Source organism: Cyprinodon tularosa, unplaced genomic scaffold, assembly GCF_016077235.1.
Source record: "Cyprinodon tularosa strain WSP-4 unplaced genomic scaffold, ASM1607723v1 ctg286, whole genome shotgun sequence".
NCBI classification, from domain to species: Eukaryota; Metazoa; Chordata; class Actinopteri; order Cyprinodontiformes; family Cyprinodontidae; genus Cyprinodon; species Cyprinodon tularosa.
The window spans coordinates 1,586,881-1,607,909 of NW_024038992.1; the positions used below are offsets into that span (position 1 = coordinate 1,586,881).

At 37.0% G+C, this 21,029-nt stretch overlaps 2 protein-coding genes across 2 annotated transcripts; one reads left to right on the forward strand and one right to left on the reverse strand.

Moving 5' to 3' along the window:
- Positions 1-3,304: 3,304 nt before the first annotated feature.
- LOC119787063 (glucosamine-6-phosphate isomerase 2) lies at positions 3,305-19,678 on the reverse strand. The gene is made up of 7 exons (XM_038290687.1): positions 19,533-19,678; positions 19,194-19,332; positions 19,024-19,125; positions 17,268-17,450; positions 16,444-16,628; positions 16,184-16,358; positions 3,305-3,815 (listed from the first exon to the last, which is right to left on the reverse strand). Exons 2-7 carry the CDS (start codon positions 19,315-19,317, stop codon positions 3,757-3,759), a joined length of 828 nt encoding a protein of 275 aa, XP_038146615.1. The 5' UTR covers positions 19,318-19,332; positions 19,533-19,678; the 3' UTR covers positions 3,305-3,756.
- Positions 10,579-13,671, forward strand: LOC119787064 (centrobin-like). Its single transcript, XM_038290688.1, has 2 exons — positions 10,579-11,394; positions 13,629-13,671. Exon 1 carries the CDS (start codon positions 10,601-10,603, stop codon positions 11,285-11,287), a length of 687 nt encoding a protein of 228 aa, XP_038146616.1. The 5' UTR covers positions 10,579-10,600; the 3' UTR covers positions 11,288-11,394; positions 13,629-13,671.
- Positions 19,679-21,029: the final 1,351 nt, after the last annotated feature.

A 21,029-nucleotide genomic window follows, 5' to 3' on the forward strand; every position in this document is an offset into this window, starting at 1 on the left:
ACCCGCAGAACTGCTCCTTTATTGAGTATGTCTTGCTAATGGCCAATAATTTTTCACCTGTTGTCTATTCCATTTGCACAACAGCATGTGAGTAAGAGTTGGTAAAAAATTAAAGGGAAAGTGTTTTTCCAACATCAGATTTTTATCCAAGTAATGGCTTCCTCTTAAAAAAAAAGTTGGGTTTTTTCAAAGAATATACTCTATGCATCAAAGCTATTATTTAATATGGATTCTACAGGTAAGACAGAATATTGTTTGGTGCCCCACAAAACATTTTTTTTGTGGGTAAAAAAAAAGCAAAACTCTTGGATGTCTCTGGAGAAGATGTAGTCTTGGAAGCAGTACTTGTTGCTTTAAAATCTCTGTTGAGCATTTCTATGACCACTAAAAACAACCACAGAAAATTCAATATTTTATTGCCATTTCACAAATTTACAAAATTATTTCATATATTAGGTGATGCAGCACTTTTTTTCTTTCATTTGCAAGCTAATGGATCTGAAGGCCCTTTAAAAAAACAACTATTCATGTGATGTTTTTATGCTGATAGATCTGTAACTGATGATTAACATCATTAGTGAAAACGAACTCCCTCTATAGATTCAGCTTAGTGTGAATAATTATTTATCAGTGCCACACTAATGAGCACAGATGCTCATTGTGGTGTCTTTAATTTGCATACATTATAGTCATCCTGCCACATAACAGTGATATTACTGATTATAAAGCCTGTGACTCAATGAGGTGTGTATAATAGTATGCAAGGATGAATTACTGTTTTTGACTACACCAACATATCCTCATTCACCTATTTTATTTAATCACAAATTATGGTCTAACTGACCCTATTCCATGACTCCATGGGCATATGATTGTTTTCAGGAGCCTAAAAGAGAAGATTCTAGATTCTGAATTTAGCTTTTAATAGGGTAAAGTTAGGACCTGCTGCTATACAGGGACAACAAAAAGTAGACAATAGAAAAAAAGATAACTGAACCAGAAATTACATACCCTAAATTATATGTTCTCAAGTTCTCAATAATTTACAACTTTTCCAACTTTTTCTGTAGTCCATCCTGACTTTTAAGTGCCTTTAGACTTTGCCTCCTAAAGTTTCCCATCTTAGAAACAGCTACAAACTGAATCAGAGTGTCTTATCAGTCCCCAGATTGTAATATTTTCTGTCCCACCATCTTACGGTAGGTCAGAAAAGTAACAATTGATGTCCACAGCCTTTAATTGATTACTCATGCTGCCACAAACTGTAGCAGTTGGAGTAATATTGCATGTTTTGCCAGTAAACAGATGGGTATAACAGAGAAAGCTGCTAAAAGAAATAGCAAAATCCTATACGCAAAGGGCAACTGCAATTTTACCTAAGCTTAAACATGCGGTAGCGTTCGAGAAAGGCAAAGTAGGATCTTTAACATTCAACCTGCAATTAAATATTGGGTAAGTCCGACTGTAACAATAGAAAGAACGCAGCATCACTGGTTCACTGGCTCAATAAATCCTTGAAATAATGGTTATGGGTAAAGATTTGTAGCTTATAAAAAATGCAGAGATCAGCTTAAAAACAAGAACTCATTCATTCTTTGCCGTCACTCATACCTGTTGGCAGAATAATTACATTGCAGTCCGCATTATTTCTTGAACTAAGGAGGTATGTGAGACACTTTCCCAATCGAAGAAGACAAGTTTCATTTAAAATCAGATAAAGAAAATGTGCATGTTATCTGATTATCTTCTCTTAAGAGTAAAAATATTAGTTTCATTGACAAATCATCTTATTTACCCACCTAAATTAAGGGCAAATACGCTTAAAACATTTTTAGTTACTTCTAGATCGATTTTTGTAGTGCAGGAAATTAAACATAACTCCATCTTAGATTTTATTCACCCCAGTTAAGTGTTTTGGTCTGCTGGCTTAGTCCAGACCAAAAATGGCTTTTATTATATCCGTAAGGTTATCTTTCAAACTGTACTTCTTGCAAGTGGACTATAACTTGCAACAAAGCCACGAGTGGGATAATCATTTCCTCTATTGGATAAAACCGATTAGGGCAAAACAGAGCATTGATCCAGTTATAAAGGAATATGACCATGGCAGTCCTGTTTAACATATTTTTTCTGTTATTACAGCTGCAAAATGACCCAAAGTGTCAGGAGCAGATTATTCTGAACAGATTTTGAGACATTTTGTTTCTAATTTTGGAATGGCGTCAGTGAATGCGTCAAGCAAGCCGAAGGAGATCCGCAGCTTGCTGGCAGTAGTGTTGCTAAGCAACAGACAGCGCACCAGGTATGATTTTAGCACCACTTTCACTACTACACTGGCTAACAAGGTTGGGTCTGATGGAGGCCAGTTTGGATGCAGGGCAGCAGTGAACCTGACCAGTCTCTTTGGAAGCGGAGCAATACTACCTTAAAAAAAGTGGATCTTAGCCCTGTAGTTAGGTCTGGATCAGTGTTCGTTTGCGTCAGTTCACACCTAAACAAAATCTTTTATAAAATTTGGTTTGTGGGCCATGATCTCTAGAAAAAACACTTATAATAATAAATATAAGAAAATAAATAAAAATATAGATATAACATAAAATATAAGAAATAATAATAAATACATATAAATATGAGATTTCAGATAAATAATGTTTCAGATGAAGGCTGATGGGACATGCTGTAAAAATGAATCATCTTCTTTGTTATTGTTTAACATGCATTTCAATTTTTGCAAAACATAACATTAAGTTAATAGAAAAATGACAAGTTTCCTTTTCACTTTTTCAAAGAGAAGAATAAGTTTATAATGAATCCAATTCAATATATATTGAGCAACTGTTTTAGAAATAAGTTGATAATAAATCCAGCTTAGATTGAATGTTTAACTTTGTTCATTTCATGTTCCTCCCTCTGACAGATGATGTTAAATAAGTAAATAATCCCTGCCACACAAAATTATTCTTAACATACAGGCAGAGTAAATTTGAATATACGCTTACAAGAGGATAATTTACATGCAGATATTAAACATACTTCTATTAAAATCACATTCATCTACTAAAAACACTTTTTATTGGTGACATAAAATAATCTTGCATGTTAATTAACTTTAATCAGAAAAGCATAATATTTAAATAAAAGGCTTAAAAAATATTAGATTTTGTCTAAGTATTTATATGTAATTGTATAATTGAATGTAATTGAATTACTGAAATCAATTATATTCAAATTTCTTTTCATGGATTCTTAAAACTTTGATTTGACTGCCTCCCTCTGGAGAGAAAAAAGATGAATACAAGTTATCTTGGTTGAATAAAGACACATTTTATTTTGTATTCTTAAAAGACAAAAAATATCAAATCCCCATAAACAAACTTGTTTTTTCCCCCATTGTAAAACAAGAGGTTACTACAGTACTACAGTCAACGTGTGCAAACAGGATAAGTGGGAGTCAGGCAGGTGATAAAACAGGAGTTCAGGAAGGAAAACATGAAAGGAATGTTAAAACTATAAAAGAATTGACATTTAACAACTTTATTTGTAACCCAATGAAGAGGGAGTGTTTTGTCTCTAAATCCTTCACACAAACTTTTTTATCAGAGGATTTGAGACCCATTTGACCTGTTGGCTTTCAGTAACAACGTGTAACTGTTTAGCAGTAACAATGAAGGCATTTCAGCAGCTCCTCAGATGTGGAACTCTACCAGGAGAACCCAGTTCACACTGGATCCAGGAACATCTTCCCCTCACTTGGCCTCACTGGTCCTTAATGCTGAGAACCGGATCCACAAGTTTATTATGAACATGCATTAAACCTGCAGTAAAAATAATAATTAAAAGTTAGACACATATTTCTGCAAGAGATATAAAAATAGATGATTTTTATTTAATATGGAAACATGGTTCATAAAAAAAATCTTATTAATATAAAATATTCGTATACACAAGAGAACAAGAATAGTTGAGATGCTTCTAATAAAGTAGTCAGAAAAGCATGGAGTAGCTCTGTTGAGCATCACATGCCCTCAGCTCTCTGTAAAGACAAATTAATAGGATTCAATGAAAATAATTAGGGCTGAAAAGATTAGCTGAATTAATCGTGATTAATAGATTATTGAAATAATCTTCAACTAATTTAGTAATAGATTAATTTTTAGTATAGAGACTGTAAGACATGAGTTAGCTAAAAGAGCAAGCCACTTAGAGCAGTTATTATACCGAAACCGAAAAAATATATATAAATATTTTATATTTAAGATTTTTTTTTCATTTACCTATATGCTCTATCCCGAACTCATGTGGAAAAGTTTTAGTTTCACCGGATTTAATCTTCTCTAGGATCTTTTTGCCATCCGATAATTTTTCGATTAATTGAAAAAATAAATAAATTCCTTGATTAGCAAAATAATCGTTAGCTGCAGCACTAAAAACTAATTTTTCCATTTCCAAGCAAAACCGACATGGCAGCTTTGAGAATTGACCAATATGATCTTTCTTTTTGTCCAATGTTTTTTTTTTTTTTTCTTTTTTACGGTTGCGCCTGCAGTGCCATTAAGAGGTCAAGAGTAATAGAGTAAACACTAAATACTGTCACTGTAATTTTTTTTAAATTTATTTTTAATAGTCTAAATTGTTAGAAAAGGTTTGATCAAGTTATATTACTAAAACAGAGAACAAAATTCAACAACAAAAGGAATGACTAACCCATGTAAAATGAACCAATGAGTTACAGAAACTTATAACAGAAGCAGTGTTTCTATCAACATGATAATATCTGAGATTTTAGATGCTGGTCGGAAAAATTAAATCTCTTTTTTTTTGGCAAATCAGATTGATATCCAACATTCTTATTATTATTATTGGGACACCGCTTAAAAAAAATAAAACTGCATATTCTCCAAGATAACTAAGTCATTAGGGGTTGAAGCAGCCTCATAAACACCTGATTTAGTTTGGACTGTTGTTAATGTGGTTATGGGAAGTAAGTAAAAGCCATTTTATCATTAAAACAAAGTTGGGGAATAGCTGGGAAACCAACTAGAAAAATCATAAGAGTTTTTGAAATAAACAGCAAATAGGCTCTAGTGAAATCAAATAATTATTTTTTTATTCTATTTTTTTCTATTTTAGAATTTAAGGCAAAGAAACAAACATCACATTATAACAAGGGCAAAAAACCCCAAAATTTATTTTCAAGAGAAAAGCCAATTGACCTTTTTTATTACATTGACTGAAAAAAGGGGAATATATTGATTCAGAAAACAAAGCATATACTCTGGATTGTAGGTTAATGGAGCAACGGGAAATCTCCAAGTCATGCTATCAAAAATGATGCATATTTGTAAGAATAAGTTGCAACACTAAAACCTGCATTTTCCCATTGATTTTATGATCTGATATCACACATCTCTCTGATTTCAAAGCTAATATAAGCCACTGTGAATGTGCTAATGAACAAATAACAATAAAATCCAATCTAAACCTTCTACTGGTGAGCTAAATCTCATCTCAATTAAAATTCTCTAAAAACTTTTCCTTTTGACCATTTTAGATACAATTTTCTTATTTTGTACAATTTTGGAAAATAATAGTTAACTAGAAAAAGCTGTTTCTGAGAAACAGCAAAGTGGGAATGCTTTTTTATGCTGAATGAAAAAAGAAAAATTAGCTAAAGAAACTGTATAACGTAAAAGAGGCACAAATTAGCTGAAGAACATATCAAAATGTGATAGGAAGTAATCAGAAACTTTAAACAGCAGAAACCAGTAGAATCATCTGAAGATTTTGTAGGATAGAATCATTTGGCAAAATAATGGCAGAAACACACTCATCTTAAAAGCAAAACATTTAAAGTTGATTAACCAGAAGAAAAAGTCCAAAAGTATCTGTTTACCTGGAAGTTGACAGAAGTAAAGCATCTGCTTACGATGTTAGCAGATGCTTTATTACAGTGGAAACGTTAGAGCTTCATTAAGAAATGTGCACGTAGGTGTGTTGTCAACAGGCCTTGGTAGTGTAATTTGAAGAAATTGGTTGAGTTCGGGTCATAGCTATGAACCATACGGCACAATAAATGAGTGTGCATAAGGAAGAGGCTTTTATTTTATCAGTCCCCATAGTCTTATTTTGAAAGTCTACCATGGTTTTGTGTCAAGGGAAGGGTCATGCCCAGCAGTGATATAGAATCCATTTCTAAATGTGAAATCACTGGTTTTCCATGTAATTGGGTAAATAGATGCTGTATTAGAGCGTAAATGGGAGACTTTTATCATGAAATTTGCTCTGGGGTGTGTTTTGAAAAGGTCCCTAGAGTCTAATAGAAACTAGTTTGTGGAGTTTGAGTCACAATGCTGAGCCATTTGCATCAATTAATACACCAGTATAATATAGAGGCTTTTATTTTGTAGGGTCCCTGCAGTCTTATTTTGAGAGTCTTGCAGGGTTGTGTGTTGAGAAAAAGGTCAGACCCAGCAATGGCACTTGATGACTTTCCAGCCATTAAATCACTCTTTTCCCCATTGCCTCCCTGGCAACAGGAGGCTTTTATTTTGAAATTTTCTGTGGGGTGTGTTTTGAAAAGCCCCCTAAGGTCTAATTTCTAAAAAGGGGTTGAGTTTGTGGCATAATGTTGAGCCATATGCTGCAACAAATATATGAGTGTAATGTAGAGGCTTTTATTTTGTAGGGTCCATGGAGTCTTATTTTGAAAGTCTATCAGGGTTGAGTGTCAAGGGAAGGGTCATGCCAGTAGTCATATAGCATCCTTTTCCAAATGTTAAATCAGTGTTGTTGTCCCTCCATTAAATTAATATGTGCTGTATACAGGTGCTGGTCATAAAATTAGAATATAATGAAAAAGTAGATTGATTTCAGTAATTCCATTTAAAAAGTGAAACTTGTATATTATATTCATACATTACATACAAACTCATATATTTCAGATGTTTATTTTGTTTAATTTTGATGATTACAAATGACAACAAATGAAAATCTCAAATTCATCATATCAGAAAATTAGAATATTGTGAAAAGGTTCAAAATTGATGGCCCCTGGTGCCACACTCTAATCAGCTAATTAACTCAAACCACCTGCAAAAGCCTTTAAATGGTCTTTCAGTCTAGTTCTATAGGCTACACAATCATGGGGAAGACTGCTGACTTGACAGTTGTCCAAAAGACGACCATCGACACCTTGCACAAGGAGGGCAAGACACAAAAGGTCATCGCTAAAGAGGCTGGCTGTTCACAGAGCTCAGTGTCCAAGCACATTAATAGAGAGGCGAAGGGAAGGAAAAGATGTGGTCGAAAAAAGTGTACAAGCAAGAGAGATAACCGCACCCTGGAGAGGATTGTGAAACAAAACCCATTCAAAAATGTGGGGGAGATTCACAAAGAGTGGACTGCAGCTGGAGTGAGTGCTTCAAGAACCACCACACACAGACGTATGAAAGACATGGGTTTCTGCTGTCGCATTCCTTGTGTCAAGCCACTCTTGAACCACAGACAGCGTCAGAAGCGTCTTGCCTGGGCTAAAGAGAAACAGGACTGGACTGCTGGTGAGTGGTCCAAAGTCATGTTCTCTGATGAAAGTAAATTTTGCATTTCCTTTGGAAATCAAGGTCCCAGAGTCTGGAGGAAAAGAAGAGAGGCACTTCATCCACGTTGCTTGAAGTCCAGTGTAAAGTTTCCACAGTCAGTGATGGTTTGGGGTGCCATGTCATCTGCTGGTGTTGGTCCATTGTGTTTTCTGAGGTCCAGGGTCAACGCAGCCACATACCAGGAAGTTTTAGAGCACTTCATGCTTCCTGCAGCTGACCAACTTTTTGGAGATGCAGATTTCATTTTCCAACAGGACTTGGCACCTGCACACAGTGCCAAAGCTACCAGTACCTGGTTGAAGGACCATGGTATCCCTGTTCTTAATTGGCCAGCAAACTCTCCTGACCTTAACCCCATAGAAAATCTATGGGGTATTGTGAAGAAGAAGATGCAATACACCAGACCCAACAATTCAGAAGAGCTAAAAGCCACTATTAGAGCAACCTGGGCTATCATAACACCTGAGCAGTGCCACAGACTGATCGACTCCATGCCACGCCGCATTGCTGCTGTAATACAGGCCAAAGGAGGCCCAACTAAATACTGAGTGCTGTACATGCTCATACTTTTCATGTTCATACTTTTCAGTTGGCCAACATTTCTATAAATCCTTTGTTTTTATTGGTCTTCAGTAATATTCTAATTTTTTGATATGATGAATTTGAGATTTTCATTTGTTGTCATTTGTAATCATCAAAATTAAACAAAATAAACATCTGAAATATATGAGTTTGTATGTAATGTATGAATATAATATACAAGTTTCACTTTTTAAATGGAATTACTGAAATCAATCTACTTTTTCATGATATTCTAATTTTATGACCAGCCCCTGTAAAGTGGCAGAGGTAGGCATTCCCTTTGAAGCTCGGTTACCTTGAGCTTGAGCTGATGCTTAAAGAGCCTGTCAGTGACAGAGAGAAAAGCGCAGCACTATTGTTCCTTCGCTCTCAGGCTTTTTTTGAATGGGAAAAACAGCTCTGAACAAATGATTGCTGAAGGCAAACCGTAAATGGTATCTAAAAAATTCTTTCAATCTAAGTGACAGCTATCCCTTGTCTTTAATAGGAGTAACTTTCATGGCTCTCGCTCATTCACAACTTTAATGGGAAGGAGAAATAAAAAGGTGTGTCACACCTGCTCCTCTCATTAAATAATATGTAGCTTCTTGTTAGAACTGAGCTCTCAAAAGCCAAACCAACCCTCCAAACAAAAAAATTATTTCCGTCTAAGTGACAGCTATCCCTTGTGTCCGATTGGGATACCATTCATGTCTGTAGCTCTTTTACAACCCTAATGGGAAGAGAAACATAATGGTTTGTCCCACCTTCTCGTCTGATTGGATAACATGCGCACCTCAGGTTCACTGAGCTTCCAGGTGCTGAAAAACCCCACAAACAAGTGGTGAGCCAAAGCTGTATAGGGTATTCAAAAACTTCTTTTACTATGGGTGTCAGCCATCCCTCGGCTTCGATTATGCCAAATGTCATGTTCCTACTAAAGACTATTTGGCCATGGTGACGATGTAAAAATGTGTTTTTTCCTAGCCTGAGGATTTTTCTCACAATCAACGTTTTCGTATACCTGAAAAAGTCAGCTAAACAGCTAAACTATAAATGATATTGAAAAAAAATCCTTCAATGTAAGTGCTAGTAGGGTCTGAAGATATTCTATACCAAGTTTCATGTTTGTACATCAAACAGTTTAGCAATGGCAGCGATACGAAAATATGTGTCGTTTTGGATTTTTGTCTGTGATTTTTGGAAAGTCTCTCTTTGGATTTCTATTGGGGAAGTGTGGACTTCTTCGTGGTCTAGGGCAAACTGTAGGAAAACTGTAAATCCCACACAAATGAGGAATACATTTCCTGAATCCTGACAAAAATACTTATGTTTTGATGTATATTTTTTCTACATAGAGTGAGAAATGAGTGAGTGAGTTGAAGCTGTTTGGCATGAGTGAAATGTTTGAAAACCCTAGAGTGACCACACTCTAGCAGCTGAACATTCCGTCCATAGACTTCCATTATAAATGTGAAAATCTGTAAAAATTCTTTAAACGTTTGAAGCTTCACTGAAGTAAACCTGTAAAAGTTTGCAAAAAGCTGAGTTAAACAGTAATAGCAGAAAGATGTGGAAACATTTTAAAAGTTGAATGGTGTTTCTAGCTGAAAGTATGCTGAAGTAGTTAAAGGTCAAATATGGTGAAGAGTTATCTGAATTTAGCTAAAATCTAAGAATTCTAAATGCATTTCAATGGGACAAAAAAAAAACACAGAAAAAGCTGAATATCGAGAAAAACAAAACAAAAAATATCTTTACCAAAAGACATAGCAGCATTCTCCTGAACAAGCTGAGCATTTTGATACAAAAATTGTTCAAATTGGTTGAAAACGTATGCATTCCCACTTGATTATTTATTCTTTTGTGGATATAAAAAATATTGTGTTGCTATAACTTGTTTGTCAATTTAAAATGCTTTTCATGTTTGAATATTTTTTTCTATATCATCAGTCACTTTGCTTTATAATAGAAGTGGATTAGTTTTTTATTATGTTCAATCAAAACCAATAGCTCTGCTGAAGTTGTCCTTAGTCCCATATAAAAGTGGAACCTTTGTTCTATGCCATCTGCTCAGTCTTATCCACCTGTATCTTTAGCTATGTTGCAGTCATGTGACCAAAGTTCCATTCAGTGGAAAGGCTGATCTGGGATCAGTGACTGTTTCCATGGTGATAGATATGACATCATCAGTCTAAAATTCTATAAGTAATTCTAGAAGCCTAGTCTAGTGCACAGTCCACACGCATTCTTGAGAGAACAGTTTCACTTAGCAGCACCTTGTTAAAAATAAGACAATGGAGAATATTGGAGCCAATCAACCTTCTAACGTCTTCCAAAGGTTTAACAAGGTCCTGAGCCAAGAAAATGAGGCTTTGCAGCAGGAAATTATGGAGCTGAAGGAAAAACTTCAGCAAGCTGAAGACAAAATCCAAGCGCAGATGAGGTCCACCTGCTGCCACACCAAAGAGAAACACCAGAAGGAACTCATTAACTTACAAATGAAATATGAAGACCAAATTTTCCACCTCAACATTAAACACGAGTTTGAAATGCGTTTGGCTGAACTGAAGTTGGAGAAAGCTGAGACAGAGCTTCAAAAAGAAAAGCACCTCAGATTTGAAAGTGAATATAAAAAACTGGAAGCTCTGGAGATCACACAGGCACTTTCCGACAAACTCCAAAAATTGGAGATGTCCAAAGGGTTTTCAGAGAGACGTGAGATGCATAATACTATCAGAGAGCTGCAAGAAAAGCTAGAAAAAGAAAGAGAGCTGAGGTTGAAAGCAGAGACTACAACCTTTGAACAGTTAGAGGCTTTGTTCGAAGAAACGGACAAAGATATTAAGAGAGAGAAAGATCTTCGAATCCAAGTAGAGGCAGAAAAACAGAAGGCTACAGAGATCATACAGATACTGTTCAACAAACTAAAAGATATAGAGAAAAGATTTCAGGAGGGTTCAGCTTCTGTGAAACTGGGTGACCTGGACATAATGAACCTGGACATTCAACAACTGGAAGAAGAGCTTCAAGAAAAGAGCAAAGTAGGGCTCCAGGCAGAAAAATGGAAACTAAAAGAAACTCAGAGCACATCCAAGGAGGTCGACCAGAAAAAAACTTCAACATGACATCCAGCAGCTGGAAACGTTGCTCTAAGAAGAGAAAAGTTTGAGGCTCCAAGCAGAAACTGAAATCTCTAATCATGTAGAAAGCGTCAGCACTTTGTGTCAAGAACTTAATCAAGAAGTCATAAGGGTACGAGTCTCTTTGGAGAGAAGTGAGGCAGAAAGGCTGAAGGCTGTGGAGAAAAGCCAGACCCTTCTCAGGAAACTAGAGATCAGGGATGATCACTAATACCATCAAGATTACATCCAATAGTTGAACCTGGACATTCAACAACTGGAAGAACAGCTTCAAGAAAAGAGCAAAGTAGGGCTCCAGGCAGAAAAACGGAAACTAAAAGAAACTCAGAGCACATCCAAGGAGGTCGACCAGAAAAAACTTCAACATGAAATCCAGCAGCTGGAAACGTTGCTCCAAGAAGAGAAAAGATTGAGGCTCCAAGCAGAAATTGAAATCAGATGTTTTTGGTTCCAAGCTTCAAATCAGAAGTTGAGGCCAAAACGCTCTTTTCACAGTGAGATAATGCCATTTTGGCCTCTGGAGTTGTCACAGACAAACCATTAATGATACAGCCATGATCTTTTCTGGCAATCATCTAGAGCTGAAAACTAACAATATAAAGTAGATTTGAGCAGATGTTTTTGGTTCCAAGCTTCAAATCAGAAGTTGAGGCCAAAAAGCACTTTTTATAGTGAGATAAGGCCATTTTGGCCTCTGGAGTTGTAACAAACCATTAATGATACAGCCATGATCTTTTCTGGCAATCATCTAGAGCTGAAAACTAACAATATAAAGTAGATTTGAGCAGATGTTTTTGGAGCAGCTGATTTTCCCACTCAAAAAAAAAAAAAAAAAGCCTGAGAGGAAAGAAACGAAAGTGCAGCGCATTTCTCTCTGTCACTGACAGGTTCGTTAAGCGTTGTCAAGGTAACCAAGCTTCAAAGGGATTTTACCTCTGCCACTTTAAACAGCACATTTTAATGTAATGGAGGGAGACAGCACTGATTTAACATTTGGAAATGGATACAATATGACTACTGGCCATGACCCTTCCCTTCACACGAAACCCGATAGACGTTCAAAATAAGACTCCGGGGACCTTTCAAAATAAAAGCTCCTACATTAAACTCAAATTTTTTTCCCCAGCATATGGCTCAACATTATGACCCAAACTCAACCACTTTTTAAAAAATGAGACTCTAGGAGTTTTTCAAAACACATCCCGCAGCAAATTTCAAAATAAAAGCCTCCCATTGCCACTTCATCTACTGCCCTAATAACAGGGAAAAAAAGTGATTTAACGATTGGAAAGTCATCAAGTATCACTGCTGGGTCTGACCCTTTTCTCAACACACAACCCTGCTAGACTTTCAAAATAAGACTCCAGTGACCCTACACAGTAAAAGCCTCTATATTATACTCGCATATTAATTGATGCAAATGGCTCTTCATTATGACCCAAACTCTACCAGCTTGTTTCTATTAGACTCTAGGGACCTTTTCAAAACATACCCCGGAGCGAATTTCACAATAAAAGTATCCCATTTACGCTTTAATACAGCATCTATTCACCCAATAACTTGGAAAACCAGTGATTTCATATTTAGAAATGGATTCTATATCACTGCTGGGCATGACCCTTCCCCTGACACACATTCATGATAGACTTTCATAATAAGACTAAAGGGACTCTACAAAATAAAAGCCTCTTCCTTACACACACGCATTCATTGTGCCGTAGGGTTCATAGCTATGACCCGAACTCAACCAATTTCTTCAAATTACACTACCAAGGCTTGTTGACAACACACCTACGTGCACATTTCTTAATGAAGCTCTAACGTTTCCACTGTAATAAAGCATCTGCTAATCTCGTAACATGCAGCCTAAGCCTGCCAACGGTGCTGTCATCAACACAGCGGCTTGTAACATGCAGGTTAGATTTTTTGATAAATTCAGCTCTTTCAGTGGTATTAGCTCTCTTTCTATAAGCTTCTCTCTCTGTCCTTCCTCTGCTTCTCATGGTCAGTCTTGCACATAGGTTTGTAGATTTTCAATCCTCTAAGGATGACACTGTTTTCTTCATGCTGATCAACCGACACATTTTAAATAATTTCAAATTGTCTTGCCAAGTCATGACATTTCCACAATTTCAGAATTTTGATACTTATTCAATGCCATCATCCTCAACATTTTACTTCCCATCCTTGAGCTACTCATATTTTTTTTTCAACCAGATAAGATTCAAGTTTTTCTTTGTAATTTCTTTTCTGATTCAGCTAATATAATATTTTTCAGCCTATGCTAAGAACTTTGGCTTCATTCTCCTCTCTTTCTGGACAGGAATTACCGTATTTTCACGACCATAAGGCGCACCGTACTAAAAGGCGCACTCTCAGTTATGTGTCCCATTTCTGTATTTAACACACACATAAGGCGCACCGGACTATAGGGCGCATTTTTTATATACAGGTACATGTCCTCTACTACCTTTAAATACCTCTACTGCGTATTTAAAAATACAGCGGGGGCAAAACTGAGTATGACTGTGCTTTATTCATGTATTTATTACAAAGTACTAATCAAACCTGGGAGCTGGCCGTGAGACAGACACATCGCAGATGACACAGTGCTGTGATTACTCCTAAATTAACTTAAAATCCTGAAACCTGCCGACGGAATATGTTCGCTTTTATTACCGGTGTCCTGGTGCCTGCAGTTTAAATTATTTAGATGGAAAACACCTGCCAGCCACCGCGTGAACCCGCAGGCTGCCCGGCCTAGAGGCTGCTGATGAAGGGATTTCTACTGTCGGTGCACCGCTGGTATGTGGGGGTCTGAGCGCCTCCGACAGAAATAGCAGCCTATAGGCACGATGATAATCTGGATCAACTGACTGCAATCATTAAGTTTTCAGGTGGACTTTCTCACTTAAAAACATATTAAAACTACTTTATTCCCACTGATCACAGCAAATATAGCTGCAAGATTTAGATTATTTAGATGAAAAAACACCTGCCAGCCACCGCGGTATACGCGGAGGAGAACCGGCCCATAGGCTGCTGTTGAATTAAGTTTTCAGGTAGAAAAATAGAGTACAAAACTGAGTATGATTGTGCTTTATTCATGTATTTATTACAAAGTATTAATCAAACCCATCAAAGTCATCATCCTCTGTTTCTGAATTAAACAGCTGCGCTAAATCAGACATGACAGTTTCCCATTCTTCGCTGTCAGAGTCACTTTCCGTGCAGCGCGGCTCCTCAGAAATAATGCCGGCTTTTGCGAAAGCTTGAACAACAGAGCCAGCAGACACGTTAGTCCAAGCATCTACAATCCATCCGCTAAAGGTGGCGTAACTTTCCCGGCGCTGCCTTCCACTTATCCTGAAACTGTGGTCTCTGTCTGTCACCCATCGCTCCCACGCCGCTCGCAGCCTTACTTTGAACGGCCGCTTCACACCGATGTCGAGCGTTTGAAGTTCCTTTGTCAGACCCCCTGGGATAACGGCGAGCACAGCCTTTTTCATTTGCGTTAATATCATATGTCATCAGAGCGCTGTGTCTGTCTCACAGTCAGCTCCCAGATCAGCTTCTCTGATTGGTTGATGCAGCGCTTCCAGCAGCAAAACTTAAATTTTTCCATCTCGTGCAGCAGCAGCGCGTTGGCAGATGCTTAAACGCTCCCGACGCGCTGCGCCTGCTGCTCAAAACGCGCTGCGGGACCTTTTGCTGCACCTATACGCGCGTCAACCATTGATTTTGCATGTAAACTCGCTGCTTCTGCTGCACCCGCTGGGTCCGGTTCACACCGATGTCGAGCGGTTGAACAGCGAGCACAGCGTTAATTTGTGTCCCCATGTTTTTCACATCAGCTGTGAGATGGGCACGCATGGAGTTACATATTAACAGCGATGGTGATGAGTGGAAAAAAAACACCTGGTCTCCTTACATTCAGCCACTCTTTCATCATCTCCTCAATGAGGTGGTCTCAAAAGTCGCAGTTACAACACACATAAGGCGCACCGCACCAAAGGGCACACCGCACATTTTGAGGGAAAAAAAGACGTTTAAGTGCGCCTTATAGTCGTGAAAATACGGTAAGCTTTTCTGTTTGCTGCTAATTCATCACACGCCTGACATGTTTCTGGAAAGTAGGTGGCCCCCCTTCAAAATTTCTTTAGGACTTTTTCTAGAAACTTGGGAGACATTACATTTAGACCCCTTCTAGTGCCCACATTGAACACATTTTTTGTATCATGTATGGTTTGGCAGTGCAGCTTTTAAGATGAGTTTGTTTCTGCCATTTTACTGCCAGATGAATCTACCCTACAAAATCTTCAGATGATTCAATTGTTTTCTGCAGTTTGAAGTTTCTGATGACTTCCTTTCACATTTTCATATGTTCCTCAGCTCGCAGTTTCTTTCACTAATTTTGATTATTTCGTTCAGCAAAGAAAGCATTCCCACTTTGCTGTTTCTGCGAAACAGCTTTTTCTAGTTAGTCCACATCTTTCTCCCTCTCCATTGCACTTGGACTCAAGACAAATTGAATATAACAATGCAGTGCAAAACATGAGCTCATAACACATTTTTGGCATCCAGGTTCCTGTGAATTAATCTATCATTAAGAAGCCATTCCCGAATAAGGACGGTTAATTAAATTATAAACCTACATTTCTCATCTTTGTTTACCTGATACTCTTGTCAAAACACATGCTAAGCAATTGTGTGAGCATGACAACAATCAACGTCTAATTCAAGCCTCTTGTGATTGGCTCCCTGTTTCATTCACAAAGAAAACTAAAACGTGTCCAAGATTGAAAGCTCTCCAGATTGGAACGTGACATCATAATTTTTCCGCTTTATTCACGGGGACAAACATAAAATTTCAGTAAGTACCTTTGAAGTATTTCACAGTTTTGACACGCAGTTCCAGCGTGGCGTCCTCGTCGCACACAAAGATGGTGTGCGGGTGCTGCTGGAAGGCCGACACCGTCCACATGTGGTTCACCCCCTCCTCAATGGCTTTGTACAGAGCAAAGGCCTTGTGAGCCCCTGTGATCAGAATCATCACCTGTGGGGGAACAGGAAGGTTAAACAAACAGGAGGAGGAAGGGTTGCGTCAGGATCTTCGATGTGTAGAGACAGAACATTATGACCTCCTTGGAATCCATTACGGTTCCCACTCCCACAGTGAGAGACATGGTGGGAACCTTGGAGAGGTCGTTCCCAAAGAAACGAGCGTTTGCCACAATGGTGTCCTTTGCCAGTGTTTTCACTCTGGTTCTGGAAACAAGGCTGGAGCCGGGCTCGTTAAAGGCGATATGGCCGTCAGGGCCGATACCTTCAGAGAGGATAAGAGAGACGAGAAGCTGAATGTCAGCAGGAAAGAATTCCAAGATCTGCTTACAGAAATTCAAAGTTAAACTTTATTTGGTTTTTAACATAGTGCATAATCATTCTAAACTGACCTTTTTCCATCAGAGAAGAAGGAACTAGATACCGTATATATATATTAAAAAAAAACTTTTTCCTTCTTAGTTTTCAACCTTGACGATTTAATATGCTGGATTTGGAAACCTAGACAGCCTTTTAAAAATCCCTGTTAAGTATACATATTTAAGGATTTAAAGAGGCCTGCTGTTTATGAAATGTTGGCTGCAATACCAGCTAATATAAGGATGTTAAAACAGCTTCTGTTGTCAAATCTGAAATTGTTTAAGTAATGTTTTGAAATAAAAACATCCGGCTTTTATTAATCACTCTAATGCACAATGTGCTGTAAATGGGTGCTTCATAAATAAATTGAACTGAATATGAAAAGTTTTCCGTTTTGTATCTAAATAACTAAGAACTACTTAAATGGAGCTTAACAAATTAATGTAATTAGTTTATTCAGTAAAACTTTTTATATACAAAAAGAAATTGGAATTGGCTGAAAGCAGGGCCGGCAGACCCCAGATTGTAAATCTCACATTATTACCTCCAACAAACAACTCAATCCCTCCGGCTGCAGCAATCTTCTGCTCATAGGCGTTACACTCAGCCTCTAGGTCCTCTGCGTTCCCATCCAGGATGTGAGCGTTGGCCGGATCAATGTCGATGTGCTTGAAGAAATTGTTCCACATGTAGGAGTGATAGCTCTCCGGATGAGCACGGGGCAGACCTGTAGGACAAAGGTTTGTGTCAGTAAGAGAGGAATACATCAATCTGCTTCAACTGATGAAAACTCTAAGCGAAGAAAGTTACAGAAAAGACTTTTATTTCTCCAAAGAATTTATTTATTGTTAAGGTCTCAAAAAAAATGTACATAAAAATAAAAATTGCTTTCATTCCGTTATATGGATGAAAATTTTGAAAAAACTAAGTATGTCAATAAAAAGATTTCACCAAAATCATCAAATCTTGCTCCAAATTGACTGTATTTTGTAACGTAGTATTTGTCCTGCTTTAAAGAAGCTGTTCTTTCATCTTCAATTGAAATTTCCAAAAAGGAGAAAAGAAATTGCCATGTTATATAAATATATATGCAGTGCATTTTATTTGAATACAAGTAGGTAAAAGGTAAGTTCTATTTAAAAAAAATGGAAGGAATTGATAAAATGGTGTATTCAATACAGCAGGAGAAACAGCGAGATAAGGATAGGAAAAACAAAGCCAACAGATAGTGACAGAAATCTGCATGAGTCGACAAAAACAAAAAATGGTGGGGGTGTGTTCAGAGCAAATGTAATCATCTAAGCAGATGGACAGTCATCCTTGGCAGAGATATGAGAGTTTTTTTTTTTTTTTTTAAAAAGCAGACACTGTGTTCTTTTCAGAGAGCACTGTTGACGTTTGTTTTGCCACGCTTTAAAAAATAAATCGTTATTTTTTTAAATGACAAGAAGATACTATGCCCAAGGACTCCTACATTTATCATCATTGTAAAATATCTGCACCTAAATCAGTGTTTCAAATTATTGCTTGAACTAAAATACATAAAGCCTCAATACCCTTCCATATGTCTATACAGCCCTGACATTTGTTTTGATCTTACTGAACTATAGACATGTATCTGAGTGCAGGATAATCCCCCCCCTTGTCTGTTTTATTTATTTTTTTTGTCTGTGTTTGTTTGTTTTCCTGTTGTTGTTGTTGTTGTTGTTTTTTTGCTTTGTTTTATATATGGTTAGGTGTGTGGATGAGTTTTGATTTGAATACAAAATTAAGAAAACCAGTTCAAGGAATTGTATTTAAATGCACTTAAATACACAGTACTACCTTTCTTGAATGAAAATATATATAGAGAGAAAAAGAATTGCTCTGTACAATACCTATAATTGTTCATTTAATTCTTATTATCAGAGAGATTGTTTTAGTAAGGCACTAAAAAGCTCCGGTACAAGCATCAGGAGGCTAAAACTAAGATTTCTATATTTTAAGCAGCCAATTTCTGATAAAACAATGATAATGAGATGAAATGTTACATTTTCCTTTAGCTAAAACTGATTTTGTTCCAGGGCTTCCCTGTATTCAGTTGCATCCATTTCCAAACTAATCAGCCATTCAGGCCTGCAGAAAAGTAAGCATTCCCACAGCATGATGCTGCCATCACTATGTATGTGACTCCATCATCCACCTCAGTTTACATAATCCACTATTCTACTACACTGAGACTTTTTAACCATTTTGTGGAGTAAATGACCCATGAATGACCACTTTATGTGGCTCCTCCTATTGCAGTGAATCACACTCACCCACATATTCATCCATGTTGAAGGTTTTCACATATTTAAAGGAAAGGTCTCCGCTTTTGTAGAACTCTATTAACTTCTGGTAACAGCCGTACGGAGTGCTGCCTGAAACAAAGCATATGATCAGAGGTAGTGGGAGCAGAAGCAGCCCTGCAGTGGGGTGGCTTCGTTACCTGTGGGTAAACCCAGAGTAAAGTATCTGTCTGCAGACGGTTTGAACTCGATGATCCTGTTCCGGATGTATTTAGCAGCCCACTCGCTGGCCAGATCATAGTCATCTAGAATCACCAGCCTCATGCTGCTAATAAAGCCCTAAATGATCAAAGAGAAAACTTCAACTACAACCAGAAAGAAAAAACAAGATCCGATGTTTGAGCTAACGTTAGCAGCAATTAAAACTCCTTCGGTAGTTTAACTTTAACTCATTTCTTGTTTTTTTACCCCTTATTAATTCTCTAGTCGCCAGTTTGGTTTTGCTTTTAGTACCAGAACAACAACAGGGAGGAGTTTACCTGTTAAACCTGATGTTTTAAATCCAACTGTACTCAGCAGCCAGCAGGCTCGGTGGAGTCACGTGAGCAGCAGCGTGTCAAGCGATTTTAAAGCGGAAACTATGGAAGTCCGTTAGTGTCAAAACTCAACCAAAACAATCAAATTAACCTGCAAATAAATAAATAACATAAAATAAAAAAACGGGAGAGGATGAGCATTTAGATTATACTTAGCATATTGTAGGTGAGTTTTAAATTAAACTTTATTACTATATTAATATTTGTCATTGTTAACCTTAAAAAGCACTTAGAATATTGTTTCCAAATTTACCATGAAGCATTAGGATTAGACAAAAAAAAAAAACTAAAAGTCATAATAATGGGAATAAAGTTATACTCTTATAACGTTATTCTCATAATATTACCAGGAGGGGAATAAAAACGTAATAATACGAAATAAAATTTGTAATATTACGACTTTATTCACATAAAATTACATGATAAAGTTGTAACTTTATGAATTTGAAGTCATGATAGAACAAAATTATCAGTTTATTAGTCTTTTCATAAAAAATATTCAAAAAATATCTGACCAGCACAAACTACCTATAAGTAATTTGAGCTCTGTTTGTGTAACATAATAGTCTAATAATTTGATGCTGATGGGCTAACAGGTTTAATATTTCCTTATTTGAAAAACCGATACAAAAATTTTTACTTCATTATATTCTCAGCAGTCCACGTTCCATGCAGGGGATGACCACAAAGAGTTCTAATTAAATAACATTGACTTTATTATCACTTTATTACGACTTGTCATGTCTTTATTCCATAATTCTACAACTTTACTATGATAGTATTACAACCTGTCAAAAACAAAATTCTCTTCTTACTGTCATACAGAATAGTCCCAATCTTTAGGAAATATCACAACATTCAATCCAGAAGAATTTAAGCTTCAAACTGCTCTAGTTGTTTACCAGAAACCATCCAAACCAATTTATCCTTGGTGCTTAACTTTGTATACAAGCGATAGATGGCAAGCATCTGATTCTTCTTACTGATGATAAAACATTCCTTTAACTGTTCACTCAACTGGCTTAGTCCAAAATTTATAGAAAGCAAATGAAGTTAATGTTTCTTTAAATATAATAATAAAATAATTTAACTTTATTGATCTCACAGAGCATCTTAACCCAACCCCTTGAGGAGCAGTGGGCTGCCACTGCGCTCGGCAAGCAATTGGGGGTTAAGGGTCTTGCTCAGGGACCCAGAGTGCAGGCTGTGAGAATCAAGCTGGGTATTTGCAACCTTCTCAGAGCACAAGCGCACTGCTCTAACCACTAGGCTACCCACTCCTAAGAATGCCTAAGAAAAATGACCCTTAAACATAAATTTTCCCCTCAATTACTTTGTTTTGCATAACGATATAACATCGTAATAGCGTTTCCAATAAACTGTTTTTTCTATTTGATACCCATATATATATATATATATATATATATATATATATATATA